General features: G+C 47.3%; 1 protein-coding gene across 1 annotated transcript; it reads left to right on the top strand.

Moving 5' to 3' along the window:
* On the top strand, positions 1 to 3702 carry APLNR (apelin receptor). The gene has a single exon (XM_078341055.1). It carries the CDS (start codon positions 236 to 238, stop codon positions 1376 to 1378), a length of 1143 nt encoding a protein of 380 aa, XP_078197181.1. The 5' UTR covers positions 1 to 235; the 3' UTR covers positions 1379 to 3702.
* The last annotated feature ends 20488 nt before the right edge of the window (positions 3703 to 24190 follow it).

Raw genomic sequence — 24190 nt, 5'->3', positions numbered from 1 at the left:
GAGACGGGGCAAGGCAGGCGACAGTGGAGGAAGGTCTGCAGGAGAGAGGCTTCCTCCAGGGTCTGGAGAACCCAGAGGCAGCTCCTCCTGCGTGCTGGGAAGGACTCTGGGCACCTTCAGCCCTTCTACCATCTGAGGCTCAAGCCGGAAATTCAGGGTGCTTGCAGAGTGGGTGATAGAGCCACGGAGCCGGTGTGCCTGGGACCCCCTGCCCGTCTTCTCTCCACTCCCCAGCATGGAGGAAGGTGGTGATTTTGACAACTACTATGGGGCGGACAACCAGTCTGAGTGTGAGTACACAGACTGGAAATCCTCGGGGGCCCTCATCCCTGCCATCTACATGTTGGTCTTCCTCCTGGGCACCTCGGGCAACGGTCTGGTGCTCTGGACCGTGTTTCGGACCAGCCGGGAGAAGAGGCGTTCAGCTGATATCTTCATCGCTAGCCTGGCGGTGGCTGACCTGACCTTCGTGGTGACGCTGCCCTTGTGGGCCACCTACACATACCGGGACTATGACTGGCCCTTTGGGACCTTCTCCTGCAAGCTCAGCAGCTACCTCATCTTCGTCAACATGTATGCCAGCGTCTTCTGCCTCACCGGCCTCAGCTTCGACCGCTACCTGGCTATCGTGAGGCCGGTGGCCAATGCTCGGCTGAGGCTGCGGGTCAGTGGGGCTGTGGCCACGGCGGTCCTGTGGGTGCTGGCTGCCCTCCTGGCCATGCCCGTCATGGTGTTCCGCACCACCGGGGACCTGGAGAACACCACCAAGGTGCAATGCTACATGGACTACTCCGTGGTGGCCACCGTGAACTCGGAGTGGGCCTGGGAGGTGGGCCTGGGGGTCTCGTCCACCGCCGTAGGCTTCGTGGTGCCCTTCACCATCATGCTGACCTGTTACTTCTTCATCGCCCAAACCATTGCTGGTCACTTCCGCAAGGAGCGAATCGAGGGCCTGCGGAAGCGGCGCCGGCTGCTGAGCATCATCGTGGTGCTGGTGGTGACCTTTGCCCTGTGTTGGATGCCCTACCACCTGGTGAAGACGCTGTACATGCTGGGCAGCCTGCTGCACTGGCCCTGTGACTTCGACCTCTTCCTCATGAACGTCTTCCCCTACTGCACCTGCATCAGCTACATCAACAGCTGCCTCAACCCCTTCCTCTACGCCTTCTTCGACCCCCGCTTCCGCCAGTCCTGCACCTCCATGCTCTGCTGTGGCCACAGCAGGTGCGCAGGCACCTCCCACAGCAGCAGTGGGGAGAAGTCAGCCAGCTACTCTTCGGGGCACAGCCAGGGGCCCGGCCCCAACATGGGCAAGGGTGGAGAGCAGATGCACGAGAAATCCATCCCCTACAGCCAGGAGACCCTCGTGGTTGACTAGGGCCGGGAGCAGAGAGAAGCCTGGTTCCCTCGGCCCTCCCCAGCCTTTGCCCTTGCTTTCTGAAAACCAGGTAGTGTGGCTACACCTTCTCCCTGCACGTCCTTTCACTGCCCCCTGACTCCCGTCCCACGCTGTCCTCCTCTACTTTTTTATTCTTTCTCAGAGATTTGTGCTTTAGGGGAAAGAGACTGGGTCCTATAGACCTGACTGTACACAAGCTGTTTCATCTCACTCAGCCTCAGTTTCTCCATTGGTATGAAATGGGGAAAGTCGTATTGACCCTAAAATGTTGAGCCTGAGTCTGGACTCGATAAAAGCTTATTTCCCTCCACTGCTTTCTTAGATCTGCAGCCGTCTTTTCTCTCTCCTTTCCATGTATTTTTTTCCCCCTCACCACTCTCTGCAGCTGTCACTCCTCATCCCTGCCTTCTGGCACCAATCCCCTCCTGCAGCTCATCCCCCTGTCTCCATCCCTCCTTCTCCCTTGCCTACTTTCCTGCTCTGAAGGGCTACTAAGGGTTAAGGATCCCAAAGCTTGCGGAGACTGGCCCTGTGTAAGCTCTCTATCCTGTTTTCTGAGTGTGAGGCAGGGAATGGGCTGGGGCAGGGGTGGGCTGTGTGTCCGCAGAGAGTTAGCGCTCCAGCCCTTAGAGCCGGGTGCTCCAGACCTTGCCCTAAGATTGGATCACTTCCCTGTCATTTCAGGAAATGCTAGTGTGATTCCTGCAGTCCCTCCTTGGGACCGTGACACTGACTAGAGATGCATTCTCCAAATTTTCTGCAGACCCTTTCATCCTTCCTCTATTTTCTCTGGGAATTGGAAGGCAGCAGGGCTGATGAATGGACATGCTCCTTAGTTTCACTATGTGAGTGGGGAGTTGGGAAGGGAAACAGAGAGAGAGAGAGAGAGAGAGAGAGAGAGAGAGAGAGAGAGAGAGAGAGAGAGAGAGAGGATGGAGGGGCGTTTGCATTTAGTCTAGACGTTGCTTGGCTTCCTCCCCAGGTCCTCATCTCTCTGACTTCCTGCAAAACTGTGAGCTGAAGGTTTTCTCCATTTCCCCATCTTGCCCCATCATTTCAATTTGTTTTTTGGGCACTGGTGCTACTTGGTGCCAAGAGTAACACTGGTTGTGGTGGAGATGCCTGCTTCTTGTCTGTGTGTGTGTATTTATATGTCTATATGGACGAGCCTGGCATGAACAGTGGTGTGTCTGGGTCACTTGGATGAACCCCCTCCCATCCCCAACTCCACTGCCTCTGCTGTTCACACATGACCCTTGGCAGGGGGTGGTGGGGTGGGGCTGGGTAGGGACACACTGAGGCAATGAAGAATGTAGAATAAAAATGAGTCCACCCCCCATTGGATTTGGGGGCTCCAACGGCTGGTCCGTGCTGTAGGAGAGAAGTTAATGTTTGCACCAGGCTTCCTGTAGGGAGGTCCCTCCCCAAAGCAGCTGGCGCCAAGGCTTGGGAGCAGCCTACTGAGCTGGGTTCCTGCTCCTTTCTGGGCTCCATGAAGGAAGGAAGAGGCTGGTTGAGAGCCTCTCTTGGCCCCTTTCCGGTGCCTCCCACCTGGCTTCAAATGTATGGGCACTGCCCTCATCATCCTTCCTTGTTCCAGGGTCAGTGGCCCTCTTCCTAAGGAGGCCCCCTGCTTGCCATGGGCTGAAAGGCACTGGGTGGGTTTTTTCTGTCCCTACCCTCAGGATTGGACCTCTTGGCTTCTGCTGGGTGGGGAGCCAGGAATAGAGACTGGAACAGGCAAGAAGGGGCAGATGGCATGATTTTCACACCGCCATAGAGATCATGAGGATGAAATTCATGGTGGAGCCTTTGTGAGCTAGAGGCGGGGGGTGTCTATTCTGGGTTTTGTTCTTGGAGGACTCTGGAAGTGAAGGACAAGACAAGAGCAATGGAGATACGAAAAGCCCACCTTGATGCAAATGGACATCTTGACCCTCCCTGGAATGGCGCCAGCTCTGGGGGCAGAGGGAGGAGGAGAGGAGAAGGGAATCCTCTCAGCCTAGTCTTCCTGTATTAAGATGGCATCTTCTGCAGAGTCACCTCTACTGCCCAGAGCTGTGCTCAAAGCACCCAGTGAACACTGGGAGAGGTTTCTATAAGGGAAGAGGGTGTCTCTCTGAGGCCTCTGTGGGTAACCTACAGAGACTTCTGCCTGGAACTCACCTGTGGTCTGGGACAGAAGCAGAGGAGGCTGCCTGCTGTGAAGCCCCTTCCCTCTCCCAGTGCCTTCTTCAGAATGTCCGCACCGTCTTCCAAGCCTCTTAGTCACTGTGGTTCATCAAATAAAACTGTTTGTGCAACTGTTGTGTCCAAAGTCTCTTCCCACAAAAGTGTCTTGGGATAATAAGAAAAGAACCTCCAGCTTGCAAATGTTTCAGCCTGGTGAGGGGGAAGCCATGGAGAGAAGTGGGAGCTAAAAGGAGGGGGTGGAGTGAGGAGGAAGAGAGGATGGAGGAAACAGGCACCAGGAAAGGGAAAGGCTGGGATTTAGGTGCAGAGAAAGGAAAGTAAAGGAACAGGGGAGCAGCCAAGTGTTGTGTTCTGAAAAGTCACAGAACAAAAGGACACACATTTTGGAGGCCAGAGCATAGGTCTGGGGAAAATACCAGCATTTCTTCCCATGGAGGTAGACTTATTGTCCATGTGTCCATCCATCTGTCCATCCATGTATCCATCCATCCATCCATTTATCCATCCATCTATCCATTCATGCATCCATCCATCCATCCATGCATCCATCCATCCATCCATGCAATCCATTCATCTATCCATCCATGCATCCATCCATCCATCCATCCATGCATCCATCCATCCATCCATCCATGCATCCATCCATCCATGCATCCATCCATCCATCCATCCATCCATCCATCCATCCATCCATCCATTCATCTATCCATCCATCCATCCATTCATCCATCCATCCATTCATGCATCCATCTATCCATCCATGCATCCATGCATCCATCCATCCGTCCATCCGTCTATCCATCCATGCATGCATGCATCTATCCATCCATCCATGAATGCATCCATTCATCCATCCATCATCCATCCATCCATCCATCCATCCATCCATGCATCCATCCATCTACTCATTTATGCCTTTGTTCATTTACCATCTCCTATTGACTGATTCACTTAGTATCACTTGAGTAGCCACCAACTTTAGACCAGAAGCTGGAATCCCTTTTCTCCAATCAGAGTCACTCTGATTTGAAAATACCCAATTCCTGGATGTCACCCCAGACCTATGGAGTCAGAATCTCCTTGACTCACCCAACATGTTTACAATTACTAAAAGCTCCTCAGATAATTTTTGGAAGAAAGCCAGGCTTAGGGAATCTCTATCCAGATAGATTCTGTCCAAATTAAAGTGGGCACAGAAGACCGGAGAGTCAGAACCAGAATCAACTGGGCTCTGATGGTCTTCTATTTGGGGGAGGTAGGAAGGGGCTGAAATGATCCTGGGGTTGGTGTAGTGGAGGGGCTATTCAGTCCAGAGGTGTTTATCATCTTCAGCAATGATCTCCCGGGTATTAATAACATTTGCAGACAATGCAAAAACAGCCAATAGAACTGATAGTAACGAGACAGCTCACATTTATGGAGCTTTGCCACTGTACTAAGCATTTCCCAAGCATTACATCATTTAATCATTGCAGCTGTCCTTTGAGAGGGCACATTTTCACCTCATTTTGCTGATAAGGAAGCTGAGGCTGGGAGAGATTAGTCAGACCCCTTGACCAAGGTAACAAGTTAGTAAGTGGAAGAGCTGAGCCTGAAATCAGCTGAATCTGGCTCCTGAGCCTAACGCCCGCATTCTTGACCATGGCCAGCAGGTGTTTCTCCCAAAGTACAAACGAGGTAGCACCAGGTGTCTGGGAAGGAAAGTGAGATCTTCTCTGTGAGATGCCTCGCACACAATGGAGAGTGAATGGGGATAGGGAGGGAAATGGTGGAGAGTATTCAAAAGACAGAGACAGGGCAGGGAGGCGAAGAGAGAGGGGTAGAGAAGGAAGAGAGAGAGAGGTGAGATAGTGAAGAGAAACATAGAAACAAGGAGAGAGGGAGAGAAAGAGAAAAATGAAGTGTAGGAGAGAGAAACAGGCAGAGATGGTGAAAGAGAGATACAGAGGCAGGGAGAGAGGAATTGAGAGAAAAGGAGAGAGACTGAGAGAGAGAGAGAAGAGAGAGTAAATCAGGTACACAGAGAGAGAGAGAGACAAAGGAGGGAGAGGCAGGGAGAGAGAGACACAGAGAGAGATTGAGAAGAGAGAAACAGAGGCAGAAATAGTGAAAGAGACAGAGGGAGAGGGAGAGAAAGATGAGAGAGAGAGCTTGAGAGAGAGGGAAGAGAGAGAAACAGGCAGAGATAATGAAAGAGAGAGACAGAGATAGGGACAGTGAAGAGAGAAAGAAACAGAGACAAAGAGTGAAAGAGAGAGAGGCAGAGTGAGGGGAGAGAAACCAGGACTGAGAGGGAGCACAGAGGTGGGAAGAAGACACTGGGAGGGAAGGATCGAGACTGGGGGCAGAGAATCAGTGCCTGCTCCCACTCTTCTCAAAGACACCTCAAAGGGAAAGCCCTTTGGGAATTTACAACAGTAACAACAGGCTGTTGGAGCTACTATTATTATTTTTACAGATGCTGTAAAAAAAAAAAAAAAACCTCAGCAAGTCTCCTGGGAAATGTGAGGTAAGCTATTCAAAACATGACACAATTTTCGACTTCCCTTGGCTGCGACGGCACTTACTAATTCACTCGTTCACTCACATCTTCATTTATTCACTCATTCATTCATCTGTTCCCCAAGTCCTTATTTATCACATACGTGCCAAGCACTGTGCTGGTCGCAGGACCAAATGGTGAGGGGGCTCGGGTGGGCTCACAGTTGGCTGTGGAGGCCGACAGTGCAATGGGCGATTACAGCCTGGGGTGGAGAGTTCTAAGGGAACCGTGAAGTCTTCCAAGTGTTAGAGGGCCTGTGATGGAGACGATGGAATGACTCAGGCAGGGCGTCAGGGGAGACTTTAGAGGCTTTACAGCCACAGTGCCTGCCGGGAGCCTGCTCTGAGGCATGGAGCGTGAGCAGTTAGTGGGGAAAATGTTCTGGGCAGAGGAATTGCCCAGGGAGAACACAGCCCCTTTGAGGAACTGGAACCAACTCTCACCCTTGTTTTTACTCACCCCAACCCCAACTCTGGGAGGTTGGCCGGCTAGAGGCACAGATAAAATCTTGCCCAATTGTCATGGCAATGATGCCGAGAAGTCTGGGGGTTGGGGCTAGAATCCAGGTCTCTAGACAATTGGGGGGTGGGCAGGACGTTTTTATTTTCTTTCCTTCCTTCTCTCTCCCTTTCTTTCTTTCTTTCTTTCTTTCTTTCTTTCTTTCTTTCTTTCTTTCTTTCTTTCTTTCTTTTTTCTTTCTTTCTCTTTCTCTCTTCTTTCTTTTTTCCTTCCTTTCTTTCTCTTTCTTTTCTTTTCTTTCTCTGCAAGTTTCTTCCCTCCCTGGGTTTCAGCTGTCTTCGTCTAAGTTATCTTCCAGGGGCTCCTAATTCACTCTGAGCTTTTTAAAAAGGGGATGATAGATCCCATGGGAAGATCCTTTCCACCTCCAGAAGCCCGGATGACCCCCAGGGTGATAAGCCCTAGATGTGCCACACCTCCCCACGGTCTCAGCAGGCACCACGGTCTTGCATTCCAGGGAGTTCAACACTTGCAGGGCCTCATCTGGCAGGGCCAGCTCTTCTCAGTCATTGCCCAAATGCTTATAAAGTCTTCATGCACAATGCTGGAGACAGACACAAAGACATGACCCAGGCCGCTTACAATCAAGTGCACAAGAAAGGAGGTTCTGAGATGCTGGGCTGACTCTAGAAGCTTCAACTTCTAGTTAGAGTGCTAGAATATCAGAGCAATGCTCATTTATTTATGCATTAAATGCTATTTTTTATTCAGTGTCTGCTATGTGCCTGGGACTATCTTAGGAGCTGGAGATGCTGCCATGGGCCAGACACCATTCCTGCCTTCATGGACCAATCAGAAGCACCTTCTAGTCTTACTTTCTCATTGAACAGAGGGGTAAACTGAGGCCCATGGTTGGAAGGCGGAAATGATTGACACATGGTCACACAGCAGGATAGTGGCAAAAGTGGGACTAGATGTCGGGTTTCTCACCGCCAGGCAACAGTGTGTTCTATGACTCTAGGCTTGGAAAGGAGAGGAAGTCTCTTATTGGGAATACACAAGGCAAGTGGAGAGTCAGATCCATCATGAGCCACCAGCTGGGAAAAGGAGGGCACAAAGGTGCTTGGATATCATTTGAGGTTTTCTTAATAAATGTTTTATTTCAGAAGAGTTTTAGATTACAGAAAAATTGCTGATAGAATACAGAGTGTCCTCACATATTCTACCCCCAGTTACCTTTATTATTAGCATCTTAGATTAGCAGGACATGCTTGCCACAATGAATGAACCTTATTGATACATTACTATGAACTGAAGTCCATCCTTTGTTTAGACTTCCTCGCTTCTTAGCTAACGCTCTTTCTCTATTCCAGGATCTCATGCAGAATACCACATCACATTTAGTCATCATGTTTCAGACTTCTCTTGCTGTGACAGTTTCGCAGGTTTTGTTTTTGATGACCTTGATGGTTTGGAGGAGTATTGGTCATCAGGTATTTTGTCTCATGTATAAACATCTTATTATGTCCATATATCATGAGAAGAGAGCAATATGTGATATACAAGCTTAACAATCACTAATAAAGTGCAGTGAGCATCATTGCAGAGGAAGTACAGGAAGTGGTGGAGACAAACACCCATCTTCTGGTCTGCACCACAGAGGGGTCACAAGACAGGGCGAGTGCACTGGCTCAATGCACAGGTCCACGTTCAATTCCACATGGGTGTAAATGTCTGGCGTCCTCCTACTTCCAAAGCCACTCTAGGGTGCATTTTCCTGCCTAAATAACTGGAAACCTGAGGACAGGAGACAAAGGATTATCTGTGCTCAGTGAGCATCTTCCCTGATGCTGTTCTGTACTTTATTACTTAGTTGTAGGGTATAGCTCTTGCTACTTGAGGCTCTTTCTTACATGGACAGTGAATAATCAGAAATGGATTCCTCAAACCTACTTGGAGTACCTCACTTGGCCAGCAGCCTAGTACTCCCAGCCCCTTGTCCCCCGAGCACAGGGAACAGGTCTCTAGAAAAGCCCAGACTTGGCCACTCTGTCTGTGCTCTGTATTCCTGCTCATCTCTTCTGCTCTCTGGGCAGCGCCTCTAGACTAGGGGTATGTTTATGCATATTTTTTATTCTCAGTGCCCAGCATGTGGCACGTGCTCAAAAGATGTTTGCTTAAATAACCAAACAACTGGATAAAGAAAGTGCAGGAGAAAGGGTGAGAAAAGCTGGTTTTTGCTTACAGCAAACAAGTTGACTGCTTTTAAAATAGCCCAGAAAGATGAAGCTAGAACTGATGCTAGAAGAGACACAGCTTTGTCTCTTCTAGGACCGATAAGTACTAAGATTACTAATGCCTGACCCAATTAAACCAAATGGTCTGGCTGGTAAGAGCTGCCCTCTGGGAACCCAGTGCCAGGACAAAGGATGCTGGACCACGGTCCAGGGGCTATTCCGATCTTCTCAGTAGAATTTCTCAAATTATGACATTATGGTGACCAGTTCGGTGTTCATGCTGGAAACTATGTCTCCAGGTCTCTGTGGCTGGAAGATGGCTTGCAAAGCTGGTTGGCTTCCTCAGGAAGTTATTGGTGAGCCAACTGGAGGCGGCACTGAGTCAAACAGTTTCTGGGAATCCATGTCTGGACATCCACTGTTCATGGAGGAAGGACTCTTGTGATGGGGGTGGGGGATGTACTGATTGAATAGAAAATACAATCTTGGATTTCCCCCTCTATAAAAATATTCAAGGAAAACTTCTCTTCCGTTCCCTGAGAAAAGCTGGGCCACATGTAAGGGCATCCAAGACGATTTGGCAGTCTTTCATCTGGGTCCAGAATATGTCTCTAAGGTCACTAGGTCTTCCTGTATTATAGGGATGAAGCAACCTCTGATGATAAGAGGGGGATCCAGGAAGGTGGAGGGTGCAGTGAGCTGAGATCCTGTGATTGCACTCCTGTCTGGGTGATGGAGTAAGACTCTGTTTCAAAGAGAGGTGGGGAGACAGAGACCCAGGCTTTACTCTATGTGGACTGGGTCTGGTATCTTTGGCAGAAAAATGATTTTGGTAGCAGAGCCGGCCAGTGACCCAGAGTCTGAGGACTGTCACTGCGACGTGCCAGGAATGAAGATAATGAATGCAACCCTTGCCCTTAGGAAAATAGACACACCAATATGGTGGTTAGTTGGCTTCCGGGATGAGACCTGGAAGCCCTTGAGTATTGTTGGGATTCAGCTTGTTGCAAGTTCTGTACTGGGGCACTGTCAGGACCCCTGCAAGGTGGTGGTTATTTGCCTTGCAAATAATGAGCTGTTTTTATGCTTGGAAAAAGCAACACAGTAATTACCAAAGGAATTGACTAAAGATAGACATTGCAGGCTGAAGAAGGAAGTGATTTCTACTCTGATGGTGTCAGGAGTAGCTCAGTGGGCTGACAAGGGAAGTGGGACCCTGGGACACTGGGCCATTGCTAAGTAGTGGTTGAGTTCGCTGGCTTGGTTCTCTTGATTCAGGCCTGTTTACCTTCCACATCACCAAGCTTCCTCATTTTGTATTGTAGATGGCTTTGGAAGGGATGGTCATTGGAGTAGACAGGTAATAAGATGTGCCACAGATGTGTACAACTTCATCAGTGATGACTTAACCTGTCTCCTTTAAAACCATGATGTTTGTATCTGGCTGTTCACTCTGTTAAAGGTACCTATCAGGCAGACCTATTTGTTTATTTATTTCCATAGGTTTTTGGGCAACAGGTGGTATTTGGTTAAATGAGTATGTTTTTTAGCGGTGATTTGTGAGATTTTGATGCACCCATCACCCAGGCAGTATACATTGAACCTGATTTGTAGTCTTTTATCCCTCACCCCCTTCCCACTCTTTCCGAGTTCTCAACTCTATTGTGTCATTCTTAGGCCTTTGTATCCTCATAGTTTATCTGACTGAGAACATACAATGTTTGGTTTTTCATTCCTGAGTTACTTCACTTAGAATGGTAGTCTCCAATCCCATTCAGGTTGCTGTGAATGCCATTAATTCATTCTTTTTTATAGCTGAGTAGTATTCCATTGTGTGTATATGTGTGTATATATGTACACACATATACACACATGTATATACACATATGTATATATACACATATATGTACACACATGTATATATTTGTATATGTACATATACATATATATGTGCATATATACACAACATATGTATATATGTGTATATATAGTATACATATATACACATATATACACACACATATAAACACAGTGGAATACTACATATATAAACAAATACATGTGTGTGTGTATATGTACACACAACATATGCATGTATTTACCACAGTTTCTTTGTCCACTCCTTGACGGATAGGCATTTGTGTTGATGCTACATTTTTGCAACTGCAAACTGTGCTGCTATAAACATATGTGTGCAAGTGTCGCTTTCGTATAATGACTTATCTTCCTCTGGGTAGGTACCCAGTAGTGGGATTGCTGGATCAAATGGTAGATCTACTTTTAGTTCTTTACGGAGTCTGCACACTGTTCCATAGCGGTTGTACTAGTTTACATTCCCACCAGTGATGCAGAAGTGTTCCCTTTTCGCTGCATCCGTGCTAACATCTATTATTTTTTGATTGTGTACATTCATGCAGGAGTGAGGTGGTGTTGTAGTGTGGTTTTGATTTGTATTTCCCTGATCTTTAGTGATGTTGAGCATTTCTTCATATGTTTGTTGGCCATTTGCATATCTTCTTTTGAGAATGATCTATTCATGTCCTTACCCCACTTTTTTTTTTTTTTTTTTTTTTTTTGAGACGGAGTTTTGCTCTTGTTACCCAGGCTGGAGTGCAATGGCGCAATCTCGGCTCACCGCAACCTCCGCCCCCTGGGTTCAGGCAATTCTCCTGCCTCAGCCTCCTGAGTAGCTGGGATTACAGGCACGCGCCACCATGCCCAGCTAATTTTTTGTAATTTTTAGTAGAGACGGGGTTTCACCATGTTGACCAGGATGGTCTCGATCTCTTGACCTCGTGATCCACCCGCCTCGGCCTCCCAAAGTGCTGGGATTACAGGCTTGAGCCACCACGCCCGGCCCCCTTAGCCCACTTTTTGATGAGATTGTTTTTTTCTTGCTAGTTTATTTGAGTTCGTTGTAGATTCTGAGTATTAGTCTCAGACAGACCTAATTAGAATCCTGATTCATCTCTCATTTGGTTGTGTCACCGAGACTATTGCTTCCCAAGATTTTGTGTAAAGAATAATCGCTAGGAGATGTTCAAATACAGATTTGGATTTAACAGATCTGGAGGCTGTCCCTAGCATCTTGTTTCTTAAAGACCTCCAACAATGGTGGATGTTGTTAGTTCATAGAGTACATTGAGGGGAGCAAAGATAGGCACATCTGTCAAAATGGAATAGCTTTAAAAGTAGTTTTCTCAGAGGGCAATTTTCAAGGTTACCTGAGGTAATAGTTTACAAGGAACTCTCACAATCTCCAGCATGTAAGAATTAATCTATAGGTTTTAATTTTCTCCCATTCTCCTGTTTGCCATTCTTGTTACGAAGAAAAGTGACTTGAGGAGCTCCTTTCCACCACTGAGGACTTGGAGGATCTTTGCATTTAAAAAGACGGTGCAAAGAAGAAGGAAGTGTACAATTCCGGGAATATGGTGGTTGGTAATTAAAATTGTATCTAAAATATTTTCATCTTGGTAGTGTCAAAACAAAACTAGAAAAAATGGACAGAAGGCTGCATACAAAATTAATCTGCTCAGAAGTTCGTTAAAAAAGAAAGATAAAAAATAACATCTTTCATACACACACACACACACATACAAACACACACACAAAATTAAAAATTCACAAGCTCAGTCACCTACTATGTCTATGTGAGCCATAGTTTCTCTGTCTGAGATGTAGAAAAGGTAGCCTGACATGATTCCACACTGGTGATGTAGAGATGGAAGCTGCGCTCTCAGCACTGTCTCCAACTTCGTGTGTTCCCTGGGAAGTCATACCACCTGCCTCAACCTCAGTTTCCCCATCTCTGTCATGAGGAACTTGAAAAAGATCAGGCAGTCATCACTTTCCTGTTGTCATGGACAGCCTTTGTGGTATGATTGTGGTCCCAGAACTCACAGCCCCTCTCCATGCAGCCCTCTGGGCAGTTGAAATGATAAATGCAATTTTGAACTACTGTCTATATGGCCTGACATTCTATAATTCTAAGAATGGCTAGTGGTAGAATCTCAGGCATTAGAGTTGAAGATGGGCCTTGAAGGATGACTAGGATTTTGGCAACTTGAATGTGGAATGGGGGTGGTAGGAGGCATCCGCCTGAGGAGACAGTGTGAGCAAAGGCAACAGCGTGAGGAAGAGCATAGGAGGTTTGAGGAGCAGGTCAACTAGCTTGTATATAGGGTATACATACAAGGGAATGTGGAACAAAGGAGGAAGGATTAGACTGGGCCAAATCATGACGACTCATTCATTCATTCATTCATTCAACAAATACTTCTTGAACATTTACTGTGTGCCACACACTCAGCTAGCCACCAGGATTATAGTGATGAGATAGGCCATATATAGCTTAGCATTTTTGTAGGGAAAGATAGACAATACACAGATACATAAATAAACATATTACCTGGCCAGTTATGGAACACACTATGAAGGAAATAACATGCGAGGTAGAAAATAACATTGAGTACAACTTCAGAAAAAGTGCTTGGGGGAGGCCATCTTGGAAGGTGACCGTTCCATTGACATCTGAAGAATGAGAACGAGCCTGCTCTGTGCAAGGGAGGCTGAGAGAGTCCCAGATGCAGGGAACAGCAAATGCAGAGACTGTGAAGCAAGAAAGATCATAGTAGGTTCTTGGAAGGTTGTCAGGGCAGCTGGAAGGCGAGTCCCAGGAAGCCAGGCAGGGGATGGCCTGAGACAAAGAGAGACAAGAAGGGGCCAGGTCATGTAGGACCTTGAAGGCTGTGGTAAGAATTGTGACTTTATTAAATGCAATGAGAAGTCATCAGAAAAGTGACACAATCTAATTTGCATTTAAAATTGTTCCTCAAGCTGTTGCATAGAGAATGAATTGAGTTGAAGGGGAGTAGGAGGGAAAGCACAGAGATGGGTTAGAAAGCTACTTCAGAGGCCAAGATGAGGGATGTTGGTGGGTCACATTAGGGTGGTATCCACAGCGACTGAGAAAAGAGGCAGATTTGAGCTATATTTTTGATGCAGAGTGAACAGGACTTCTGATCGCCTGGGTTTGAGTGAGTGGGTGGATGAGGGGGTGAGAAAGAAGGAATTATCCAAAGTTTCTGACATGAGCAACTGGGAAGAAGGTGGTACCGATTAGTGAGATGGGGAAGGCTGGAGAAAGAATAGCTTAGGTTTAGCTACATCCCCATATCATCCTTGAGATGTTAATAAGACTTTCAAGGGAAGATGTTGAGAAGGCAGTTTGATATGCATATGGAAGAGAGGTCTGGACTGATGATAAAAATCTGAGCATCGCAGAGATGAAACTGTGAAGAATCCTACCGAGAGGTCAGATAAGAGAAAACCAGAACACTGTCCACTGGATTTGGTGACACAGAGGTGTCTGGTGACATGGGCCGGGGTTACAATGAATTGTGTTCATGTTGTGATAGACTACATGTTGTGTGCATAGAAGGCGGATTGCAGAGAGCTGAAGAGCTGATAGGAGGATTGGAGAATGCTTGTGGAAGCAACTCTTTTCAACAAGTTTTGCCGCTTTCGGAGGCCAAGGCAGGCAGATCACTTGAGGTCAGCAGTTTGAAATCAGCCTGGCCAACATGGTGAAACCCTGTCTCTACTAAGAATGCAAAAATCAGGCAGGCATGGAGGCGCACACCTGAAATCCCAGCTACTCAGAAGGCTGAGGCAGGAGAATCGCTTGAACCCAGGAGGTGGAGGTTGCAGTGAGCCGAGATTGTGCCACTACACTCCAGCCTGGGCAATACAGCAAGGCTCTGCTTAAACACACAAACAACTAACTAACAAACAACCCAAAATGGTAACAGTTTTGCTGGGAAGATACGGAGGGAAATGGGCAATAGGTAGAGAAGGCTTTTAACAAATTGGAGATACAACGGCATGTCTGTATGCTGGTAATGATCGAAGAAAGACCAAGTCGATGAGTGAGGGTGAGAGCAAGAATGAGCCATAGAGAGAATTATGCTTCGGTGGAGAAGGGAGGACTGGAGGAGAAAAGCCTTCAAGAAAGACAGACGGGATGCAGGCAGGAGCACGTGTGGAAGGGTCAGCCTTTGCCAGGAAGAGAGGACGTTTTCTTCAGTGAACTAGAAAGGACGGAGAAGAGGATGGGTTAAGAAGCAGATAGGTTGGTACAGTTTGGTGGTGGAAAGATGAGGAAGTCCTGGCTTTGTGATCTCCCATTTCTTTTTTCTTTGTAAATTATACTTTAAGTTCTGGGGTACTATGCAGAACTTACATAGGTTTGTTACATAGGTATACACGTGCCAGGGTGGTTTGATGCATCCATCACCACCCCCCGTCATCTACATTAGGTATTTCTCTTAATGCTATCCCTCCGCTATCCCCTCACCCCTGCTATCCCTCCCCTAGCCCCCCGCTGACAGGCCCCAGTGTGTGATGTTTCCCTCCCTGTGTCCGTGTGTTCTCATTGTTCAACACCCACTTATGAGCGAGAACATTCGGTGTTTGGACCTCCCATTTCTAAGTGAATTATAAAATGAGGTCATCAGCTGAGCATGGGGTAGGGAAAGGGGTCTAGAGAGTTTTGGGTGGATAAAGTATTATCTTGGGCAATGAAAAAGCAAAACTTCCTAGGGAAGCTTCCAGCACCAATTTTCCACTTGAGATTTGTGTCCGTGAATTTAAAGTAAAAATCACTTAGCCCGGTTGTGTGAAGTTCTCTGGCAGCATTTAGATGCTGCGGCATCGGCGCAGAGAAGGTGATAAGCAGTTGTTGGAGTTTTGCAAGGCGACTGTGACAGAGGAGAGAGGCTCGAGGACACTGGGATTGTTTTTGAGAGTAATTATAAAGAAGGACAATGGAATTTGATTTATGTAAGGAAGGAAGCAAAGGCAGGAAGTGGCTGCTGGAGGGTGGGTGTGTGGTGAGGTCTGTGGTTAGTGGTCAAGATAAGGGGCAGAAATGTGGGAATGAGGGCATCAGAGCAAGTGAGCTGGAAGGACTGGAAGTGAAGTCCACGCGAAGGATTTGGAAATAGAGATTTCTGGCCATCTCATGGTCTGTGGTGTGGCTGTTGAGTGGGCGGCTTTGGTGGAGTGAGGACAAAGGTTGGTGGGGTAAAAGACATCAAAGAACAAGACCTAGTGGCTGCTTGAGTTGTGGGAATTATTGTAGAAAGAGGGCAGTGAACGTGATTGTAACAAGGACCTAAAGTCTTCAGTGAAGAAAGAAGGATGGTTAAGAGGTGGGTGGGATGACCCCAGTGAGGAGGAGGGCAAGGGCATAAAATAGCTAGAATTGGGGCCGTGATTAGCCCATAGGATGCCTTTGTACAAATTAAAAAAGAAATCCTTCCTCCAGTGGAAGCAGTCCCACCTAAGGTTGATGCTTGTGAGGATTTTACTTACATCTCAGGTGGGAATCCTTGGTCAGGACGCAACCTACTTATCCAACCTGTACAGCTGTGCCTGGACACCCTGGTTGAATAGCATAGGCTTCAGAGGAATCGGCTTTTTGAAGGAGAAAAAGCCTGAAAGAGGCAATCGGGAGCAAAGATCAATATTCTGATTTTACAGATGGGGAAACTGAGGCCCAGAGAAAGGAAAAATAATTCAAAAACATTGGCGGTTGAGGGCAGAATTGGAACTAAGCTCTGCTCTCCTGAGACTCAGTACCTTCTGTGACACCATATAATGGAAGTGACGTTTTAGCAAACACTCCAAAATTGCAAATTCAAAAATATGTTGTCCCTCAAAGTTGCCTCTGTGGGAGGTGAGAGACGTCTTTCTAGTGATGCTGCCATTGTTCCAACCATTTTGGGAAACTCCTTCCTAAAGAAGATCTTCAGACCCAGCTTCTGAGTCACAAAGACAGTGCACTGCACTGCAGAGACTTATTTAGCACCTTTTCCTTCTTCAGTGCAGGGTCTCAGAGTCCAAGGTACAACCGCGAACAAGGAGTCTTGTGGCTTTTCTTCATTGCATTTCAGCACATACTTATTTTCTACTCAGCATGTTCCAGGCACACGAGATCGCAGTTTAGGTGGGGGGTCAGATATCACTGTGAGGTTTATTCAGTCTGATCAGGTTTGATTTTGTTAGGCTGGCAGGCATGAAGTTTGCATCCTTCGGGCATCTTAGGTGTAAACAACAGTACCCCTCTCAGCTATTTATGTAGAAAACGAATTTGATAAAGGAACTCAGGGAGCTGTCAGTCTCTCTGGAGCCTTGGGCTGCAGGAAAGAGTCATCCGTGAATTGTCTGTCTCCAGTAGGGAGAAATTCTCTGCTTACACTGGGAAGTTCTGCCTGGGACCGAATCCCCAGAACTTTCACTGCTGCTATGGCTGAGGCCTTGAAGGTTCTCTGCTACTTTCCCTTCCTAGGCAGAAAATGGGCTCCTGGATCCTCATGTGGTTTTCTTTCAAAATGCAGCTCCTGGATCCTCAGGTGGTTTTCTTTCGAAGTGAATTTTCACATGTGATGAATGGTGGAGCCCAGGTCACTGCTAGCATGAGTGGCAAAGGAGGCTGGGAAAGTGAATTCTAGCTTCCAACTTGGAAGGTGGTGCTCAGACTGTGGGAAGATCCTCAAACACAGTGAGTCTGTTTTAAAAAAGCCTGGGTGCCACAGATGTGGCAAAGGTTGGCCACAAGGTTGTTGGTTTCCTTGGACCCTTGTTCCTAGATTTTGGGAAAGTTGCCCCAAGGTGTGTAGTCCTGGCTGAGCTGTGATCCTTCCTGGTCCCATGGCCTCTCTTTACAAAGTGTGATAGCCAGCTCAGAGGTCACAGGACACTTGGGCTTTTTGTATTAAAAATGTAAAGTTCCCTTTAAATTGAATGTAGTTAAAAGATATACAAGAAGACTTTCTTCAAGCGCTGGAAAGTGGCTGGCTGTGAAGGTAAAAGCCTCCCACCTTCACGGTGTCCATGGAGAAAGCTGAGACACTGAACCTGGAAATGCCCTCTCTCAGTGATTCAGAATTCTTTCCATCCAGTCTCTCTAATAAACAGACAGATGACCCAGCAGCTCCCTGTGCATGCTGAATGTTAGCAGGGCTTGCTAGGGGTCAGGGACTGGGCTTGAGCCTGAGCCCAGGGGGCTAGGCGGTTTCAGAGATGATGAAAATATGAACTCTGTTTATGAAAACTCAGTCTAGTGTGGGAGACAGGACCGTATCTATGTGTCCATGGGGTATGGTGAGTAGGGGAGAGGGGCTTTGGAGCCTTTTGACCTCAGGATCATACGCTGGGCTCTGTGAACTAGTATTCCCATCTGCAGAGTGGCGATAATAGGGCTTAGCTCATGTGGGGGTTAGAGTCTGTGGAGCAGCTAGTGCCTGGTGCACCGTGGGCACTTAGCAAGTTGTGTACCTCACCCCCACCTCTCCTCTCCTCCATTCGTTGTAAAGTGTGATGGGACCACAGAGAAGGTAGTGGTTAATTCTACTTGATGGATTTAGGCTGGGCTCCTAATGATGACAGGGACTTTTTTTTTTTTAATTGCATTTTAGGTTTTGGGGTACATGCAAAGAACATGCAAGATAGTTGCATAGGTACACACGTGACAGTGTGATTTGCTGCCTTCCTCCCCTTCACCTATATCTGGCATTTCTCCCCATGCCATCTCTCCCCAACTCCCCACCCCCTGCTGTCCCTCCCCTATTACCCCCAACAGACCCCAGTGTGTAGTGCTCCCCTCCCTGTGTCCATGTGTTCTCATTGTTCAACACCCACCTATGAGTGAGAACATGCGGTATTTCATTTTCTGTTCCTGTGTCAGTTTGCTGAGAATGATGGTCTCCAGGTTCATCCATGTCCCTACAAAGGACACAAACTCATCGTTTTTTATGGCTGTATAATATTCCATGGTGTATATGTGCCACATTTTCCCTGGATGACAGGGAGTTCTTTAGGTGGACGGCTAGGAGGACACTTCGGGAAGCGGGAATGGTGTGATCAAAGCCCCAGAATGCTGTGTCTGGTGAATGGTGCACTGAGGATCTGGCTGGAGGCGTGTGAGTGGGAGGGGGGAATGGCAGGAGGGGAGGCTGGAGGGGGATTTAAGGGCTCCGTGAACCACAAGGAGAGGCTGCATGTTCTCCTGCAAACATTCAACCATGTAAACATGAGTGGTCGATGAAGGTCTCTGAGGCAGAGGCCTGTTCTAGAAAACCCAGAGCAGCTGCTTTGTTTGGTGAAAATATCTGCCTCTCGTTTGAAGCTGCCCTGGACTTTGAGAGATAAGGATGGAATGGGTGAAGTGCTTCTTGGCCCCCCTTCAGCCTGGGATGTATCTGGTTGCTGAACATCTGCCACTCTAAGCACACTGTTCGGTGTTTTACACAAACAATCCCAAATCCTTTGAATAACTTTGCAAAAGGAGATATTATCATCCCATTTTTGCAGAAGAGGTAACTGAAGTTCAGGAAATGTTAGGTGATTTGCTCAAGGTCATGCGATCAGTACACAGCCATGCCGGGATTCAAAGCTGGGTTTGCCTAATAGTAAAATCTATGCTGGTTTTACCATGGCATGCTCCTGTGTCCCAGTGGATTATTTTTTAATTGACGTGAAACTTGTGGCATGAAAACTCTCAGTCAATATTCATTCTCTCTCTCTCCCTCTCCCTATCCACCTATTTATCTAATGGAATGTCAGAAATTTACCTAGTATCTCAAAATCTCTTGCCCTCCTAAAATTGCTGGGAACTCAGGTGCACTCTCCTTTTTGGATGCTAAAACATGGCTGTTACCATCAGAAGTGTCCTAGAGTGAGGCGAGGCTGTCCTGCCCGACACGTCAATCATGCACTGACCCAGACCTGGTCCATGAGAAGGAGGTTTTGGGAGCTGACTTACAGGGTGTGATAGAGATTCCTAAAACTTCTTTTTTATTTCAATAGGTTTTTGGGGGAACAGGTGGTGTTTGGTTCCAGGAATAAATTCTTTAGCGGTGATTTCTGAGATTTCGGTGCACCCATCACCCGAGCAGTGTACGCTGTACCCAGTGTGTAGTCTTTTACCCCTCACCAGCTTCCCACTCTTTCCCCTGCATCCCCAAAGTCCACTGTATCATTCTTATGCCTCTGCATCCTCATAGCTTAGCTCCCACTTATGAGTGAGAACTTATGATGTTTGGTTTTCCATTTTTGAGTTACTTCACTTAGAATAATAGTCTCCAATTCCATCAAGGTTGGTGCGAATGCCATTATTTTGTTCCTTTTTATGACTGAGTAGTATTCCATTATATATATATACGTACACACACACACGTATATATGCACCACAGTTTCTTTAGTTTCTTTATTTGCTTGTTGGTTGATGGGCATTTGGGCTGGTCCCATATTTTTGCAATTGTGAGTTGTGCTGCTATAAACATGCATGTGCAAGTGTTTCATATAATGACTACTTTTCCTTTGAGTAGATATCCATTTGTGGGACTGATGGATCAAATGGTAGATCTACCTTTAGTTCTTTAAGGGAGATTTCTCAAACTTGCGTCTGTCCCTGCAGATCCCTTTAGACACCCAGTGATGCCAGAAATTCCTCTGTCTTTTGGTCTGTTGTGGTATTGTGAGTTGCATATGGCTTTGGACTCACAGAGACCTCAGCTGAATTGTCAGCTCTTCCCTTACCAGCAATTGCGGAGATGGATGAGTTAGAGAACACCTTTGAGCCTCAGTGTCAGCCAAGTAGAGGTGGCAATTGTACCTACTTACAGGCTGTTGTGAGAATAAAATGAGATGTCTGTAAAACTCTGGACACACAAATGGTTATTAGGTATCTTTTTAAAACGTTTCTAGGGTGGAAATGTATTAAGCTGTGTTAGATAGTCATTTGGAATAATTACTTGGAGCCTCATCTTTGCAAAGACTGAATGGGGTTAGATTGTAAGGGTTCTTGGCCATGGTGTGGAAGACTTGGGTGGGATTGGAGGCAGAAAAGAGAAGAAAGAACAAAAAAGGGCCTATCAGAAACAAAGTTCAGTGACTTTACCATGTATTCAGGATCCTAGCCCAGGTCCGCCTATGAAAGTGGTAGCAAACGGGCCTGGGTGGGCCCCTTTGATGCTGACTGTCCGTAAAAGGTTGGATGAAATCTTCATGAAGCCATAAATATGTTCTGGGCTCCAAATACAATCTTTCCTTAAAGGGCAAAATCCTCTCGTGTGGAGAGGTGACTTTATTTGGGTTTCCCTGGGGTGGGCAGCCCCTTAACTGAGGGCTGCTGGCAGGAAGCCGCCCGGTGGCTCTTGGCCAGACCGGTGGAGATCTCTGACCTCCTCTCTGGCCCTCAGGAACTTCTGCTTCCCCAGGAGGAGGAAAGTGGCGGGGAGGAGGGGAAGGCACAGGGAGGAGCAATTGGAGCTTTCCGGAAAACAATTTGGCAGCGGAGAACCAAGGTGACTGGGAGGACTCCAGCCGAACTGTAAGCTTGATGGCTTCCTTGGTAGTTTTTGTTTCTGTTGTTTGTTTGTGACCCTTACTTCTTGAATACTTCTTGAAGTCACTGAGTGATGTAGGATCATTGGGTCTCACTGCTCCATTTAGCTTTATGTATCAGAGACCCGGAAAGGGCAAGTGAGTTTCCTAGGATGCCCTGGACTCTTCACTACCCTTGCTATCCTTCTGTGCTCTACTATGTTATTTCGTGGTCTAATTGTTTTAGACTTAGGTGGCATTGCTGATAATAATAACAGCAACATCGGCAGCACCAGCAGCAAAGTCAACTGAGCACTTTCCAAGCTGGGCACTTCTTCAGCTAGAGTATTTCATGGGCTTTACTTTCATTTAATTCCGGGAGGCACAGGGGCTATTGGGATCGGCTCCATTATACAGCTGAGTAAACTGACGTTCAGAAGGATGATACAACCTGCCAAACATGAAATGATAGCCAGCAAGGGATAATTGGGATTTGAACGAGGGTGGATGGGATCCAGGGCCTGAGGACTTCTCAACTATAATATTGTACCATTTGGGTGGGGCCTACATAAAGCATGGACTCAAGGGGCGTGGCCTCTGTCTCTCCACCAACGAACCCCTGATGCTGAGAAATATCTGGTCTCCTAAGCAGACTGGATGAGAACTAATCCCTAGATTATTTTATTTACTGAAAAATTAAGCTGAAACAACAGAACCGGCCACCAGAATTCCAGACTGCCTTGTAATGCTGAGTACGATCTGGAATGCTGTTACTTATTACAAAGGCGGAGGCTGCACACTTCCATTCCCCTGCACCGCTTGGCCTGGTCCAGCATCTGCAGAACCCTGAAAACATTACTGGTACTTGAAGGATGCCTTTCCAACCTGAATACGCTCCCAGGGTCTGGATCTTCAGGCTGGGACCCATCAAAGTGGGAAATGAAATGTTTCTCTCCCATCCTCATTTATCACGTGCCCAGCATCCTTTGTCTTTTTAAGCAGGATTGATGGCTTCTGCTGGGATCACACAGGAAAGCCGACAGGGTTGGGGGACTTTCAGTCTGCAGCATCTGTAACTCTCCTGTCACCAGGTGTTACAAGAGGCAAGAAGCAAGTTTTCAACTGTCAGTTTTAAGACCATGGGGGTTGAGGCACAAGGGGTTGGGGGCTCCTGAGGGTGTGGTCATTGGAAGGGCTTTTGCATCCTGGGAAAGTACAGAGGGTGTTCTAAGTGCAGGGCGATCTTATGGGACGTGTGTTTTCTTAGTGGGCTGAGCCCAGCTATACTGGGAAAGTCGGGGCTGGTGAGTGTAGATTTGTGTATGTGTGAAAGTGTCTGTGTATGTTTGTGTTTGGGTGTGGCTGTGTGGATACGTATATGTGTGTGTTTGTGTGTGAGTGTGGTTATGTGGGTATGTATATGAATGTGTGTTTGTGGCTGTGTAGGTATGTATATGAGTGTGTGTGTATGTTTGTGTTTGTGTGAGTGTGGTTGTGTGGGTATGTGTATGAGTTGTGTGTGAGTGTGGCTGTGTGGATATGTATATGAATGTGTGTGTATGTGTGTTTGAGTGCGGCTGTGTGGGTGTGTATATGAGTGTGTATGTGTGTTTGGCTGTGTGGATATGTATATGTGTGTGTTTGTGTGAGTGTGGCTGTGTGGGTATATATACGTGTGTGTATGTTTGTGTTTGTGTGGGTGTGTATATTAGTGTGTATGTTTGTGTTTGTGTAAGTGTGGCTATGTGGGTATGAGTGTGTGTGTATGTTTGTGTGGGTGTGAGTGTGGCTGTGTGGGTATGTATATGTGTGTGTATGTTTGTGAGTGTGGTTGTGTGTATGTGTATGAGTGTGGCTGTGTGGGTGTGTATGTGTGTGTGTTTGTGTGTGTGAGTGTGTGGGTGTGTATATTAGTGTGTGTTTGTGTAAGTGTGGCTATGTGGGTGTTTATGAGTGTGTGTGTATGTTTGTGTGAGTGTGGCTGTGTGGATACATATATGTGTGTATGTTTGCATTTGTGTGAGTGTGGCTGTGTGGGTACATATATGAGTGTGTGTATGTATTTGTGTGAGTGTGATTGGGTATGTGTGTGTGCGCGCGCGCGCGTGCACGCGTGCACACCCACTCGCGTGTGCATGTGAATATGTGTGTTCCTTTAGGGCTGCCAGGCCGAGTTTGGACTTAACTCAGCAAAGCCCTTTGAAGTGGAAATGAACTCAGTTCCTCTCTCCCCTCAAACCAGATCGAGAGCATGATGGGCAAGGCATTTATAAGCTGTTTTTGCACTTTCACACTGTCTCCTCCACCCCAAATGGTGGCACAAACAGTGTTTTTTCGAAAGACCCCCTGGCTGCTGGGCCTCTCTGGTTTCCATGGAAACCATAAAGCCCATTTGTAGTGGGGCTTGAGAGGGAGGAGGGGCTGGGAAGGGAGGGACCTCGGAGCTCTAGCCAGTGGGTGGGTGGGAGGCTTCATCTCCAGACCAAGGGAGGAACAAAGGCTTGGGGGAGGGGAAGGAGAAGTGGCACCAAGGACCAGATTTATCTGCCTTGTCCTGTGGTTTTCTGAGCTGATTAGAGAATAATGAGCTTTGGGGGTGGGGTAGGGGGATGAGGTAGCTAAAGGAGGAGAGTGAGGCTGCGTCCTGGGCAGGCCCTTTGTCCAAGACCAGAACAAAGGGGTTGGAGGAAAAGTCCTCCTCACAACCCATTGCCTGCAGGTAAACTCCAAATTCCCTGGACTGCCTTTCAAGGCCCTTTCAGTATCTGAGGACGAGTTGCCCACTTTCCTGGATATCCCCCGACAGTCCCATAGAACAGCATTTGTACTGTAATTTCCTCCAGGGCAGCAACCTTGTCTTATTTACTTCTGCATCTTCAGTCCTTGGCCTCGTGGCTGGGTTGTATAAATTGGTAAAATGTGCATGCTAACTTCAGGACCCCCTGTCTGGAAGGCCCTTATTCTTCTCTT

The sequence above is a fragment of the Callithrix jacchus genome, chromosome 10, assembly GCF_049354715.1.
Source record: "Callithrix jacchus isolate 240 chromosome 10, calJac240_pri, whole genome shotgun sequence".
Taxonomy (NCBI): domain Eukaryota; kingdom Metazoa; phylum Chordata; class Mammalia; order Primates; family Cebidae; genus Callithrix; species Callithrix jacchus.
The sequence above is the reverse complement of the archived record's forward strand: the minus strand, read 5'-3'. Positions and strand labels throughout refer to the sequence as shown.

Excerpts from the sequence above, each read along its gene's own strand:
- APLNR (XM_078341055.1), top strand. The coding sequence starts at position 236 with ATGGAGGAAGGTGGTGATTTTGACAACTACTATGGGGCGGACAACCAG.